Source organism: Hippocampus zosterae, chromosome 1, assembly GCF_025434085.1.
Source record: "Hippocampus zosterae strain Florida chromosome 1, ASM2543408v3, whole genome shotgun sequence".
NCBI lineage: Eukaryota > Metazoa > Chordata > Actinopteri > Syngnathiformes > Syngnathidae > Hippocampus > Hippocampus zosterae.
The window spans coordinates 70,338-71,595 of record NC_067451.1 but is presented as its reverse complement, the minus strand read 5'-3'; the positions used below and the strand labels follow the sequence as shown (position 1 = coordinate 71,595).

Genomic DNA, 1,258 nt, shown 5'->3' with positions numbered 1-1,258 from the left:
GCGGCAGGCTAAGGAGCGCAACATCTTCACGTTTGGACGTCGGCAAAGCATTCTTGTCCTCGTCGCGATGAAATGAACGAAGGCGATCCAACGCGGGCCCTTTCCATCAGAGACCAAGACGCAGAAGGCGCCGGAGGGGGGGGGGGGGGGGGCGGAGTCGCGCGAGCGTGCGCCGCGCGTGCGCGATTAGAATGAGAAAAGCCGCAGCGGCTCGAGCAAAGGAAAGAAAAGCGAGACAAAAGCGTGAAAAGAAGCGCAGGGCGCGCGCGCACAATGGCGCTATTCACCTTTGATAGATTGCGCTCGCGCGCGCAGTCTCATGATTTCTTAATGGCGACACAACGAGCGCACGCACGCGCCGATTGTGTCTCGTGCGACGGACTTTTTGCGTCACGTGACCGGGGGCGGGAGGCGTGTGTGTGTGTGTGTGTGTGCGTCGGGGGCTTTACGCGTGGCCGGCCTGCGATTGGTCGGCCGTGATTGGTGGCACGCTCCTCGTACCCGCGGGTTATGCAAACGAGCTGCTCAACGCGGCACGGGGCAGCTTTCATTCATCTTCTTCATCCTCTCCGAGGGGGGGAAGAGGGGGGGGGATGTCCGAGGGTGTCCATTGTGCGTGCGCGCTATAAAAGTCGGGCTGAGGTCGGTCGTGTGCCACACTCGCTCGATGTCGCCCGTCCCGCGCCAAGCCGCCGCACTCATGGACGCGCACGACTTTTTCGCGCTGAGCGGCGGCGACGACGACCACGACAACAACTGCTCGCGCGCCGGCACGCCGCCGCCGCCCGAGCCGCAGAAGAAGCGGCGGCGGCGCGGGCGCGCGCGCGGCGAGGCCGCCGTGCGCGTGGTCCGCAAGAGCCGCCGGCTGAAGGCCAACGACCGCGAGCGCAACCGGATGCACAACCTCAACGGCGCCCTGGACCGCTTGCGCCGCGTGCTTCCGGCGCTTCCGGACGAGTCCAAGCTGACCAAGATCGAGACGCTGCGCCTGGCGCACAACTACATCTGGGCCTTGGCCGAGACCCTGCGCATGGCCGACCGCGGTGGCGGCCCCCGCGGCGGGTCCCCCCGCGACGGCCTCCCCGGCGACGGGCCCGGGTGCGGCTCCGGATGGTTCTCGTGCGGCACGAGCCCGCCGTCCTCCTCCTCCTCCTCCTCCTCGTCGCCCGCCTCCAGCCCGGGCAGCCCGCTCGAGCGCGCCTTCGGCCGCCCGCAGGGGGTCTTCTGACCGCTGGAGCGACGCCTCTGCCTGCACGAC

At 68.1% G+C, this 1,258-nt stretch overlaps 1 protein-coding gene across 1 annotated transcript; it reads left to right on the top strand.

Moving 5' to 3' along the window:
* The first annotated feature begins 669 nt into the window (after positions 1–669).
* neurog1 (neurogenin 1) lies at positions 670–1,258 on the top strand. Its single transcript, XM_052057826.1, has one exon. It carries the CDS (start codon positions 701–703, stop codon positions 1,226–1,228), a length of 528 nt encoding a protein of 175 aa, XP_051913786.1. The 5' UTR covers positions 670–700; the 3' UTR covers positions 1,229–1,258.

Bases quoted from the DNA above. Each gene is read 5' to 3' on its own strand.
- neurog1 (XM_052057826.1), top strand. From the start codon at position 701: ATGGACGCGCACGACTTTTTCGCGCTGAGCGGCGGCGACGACGACCAC.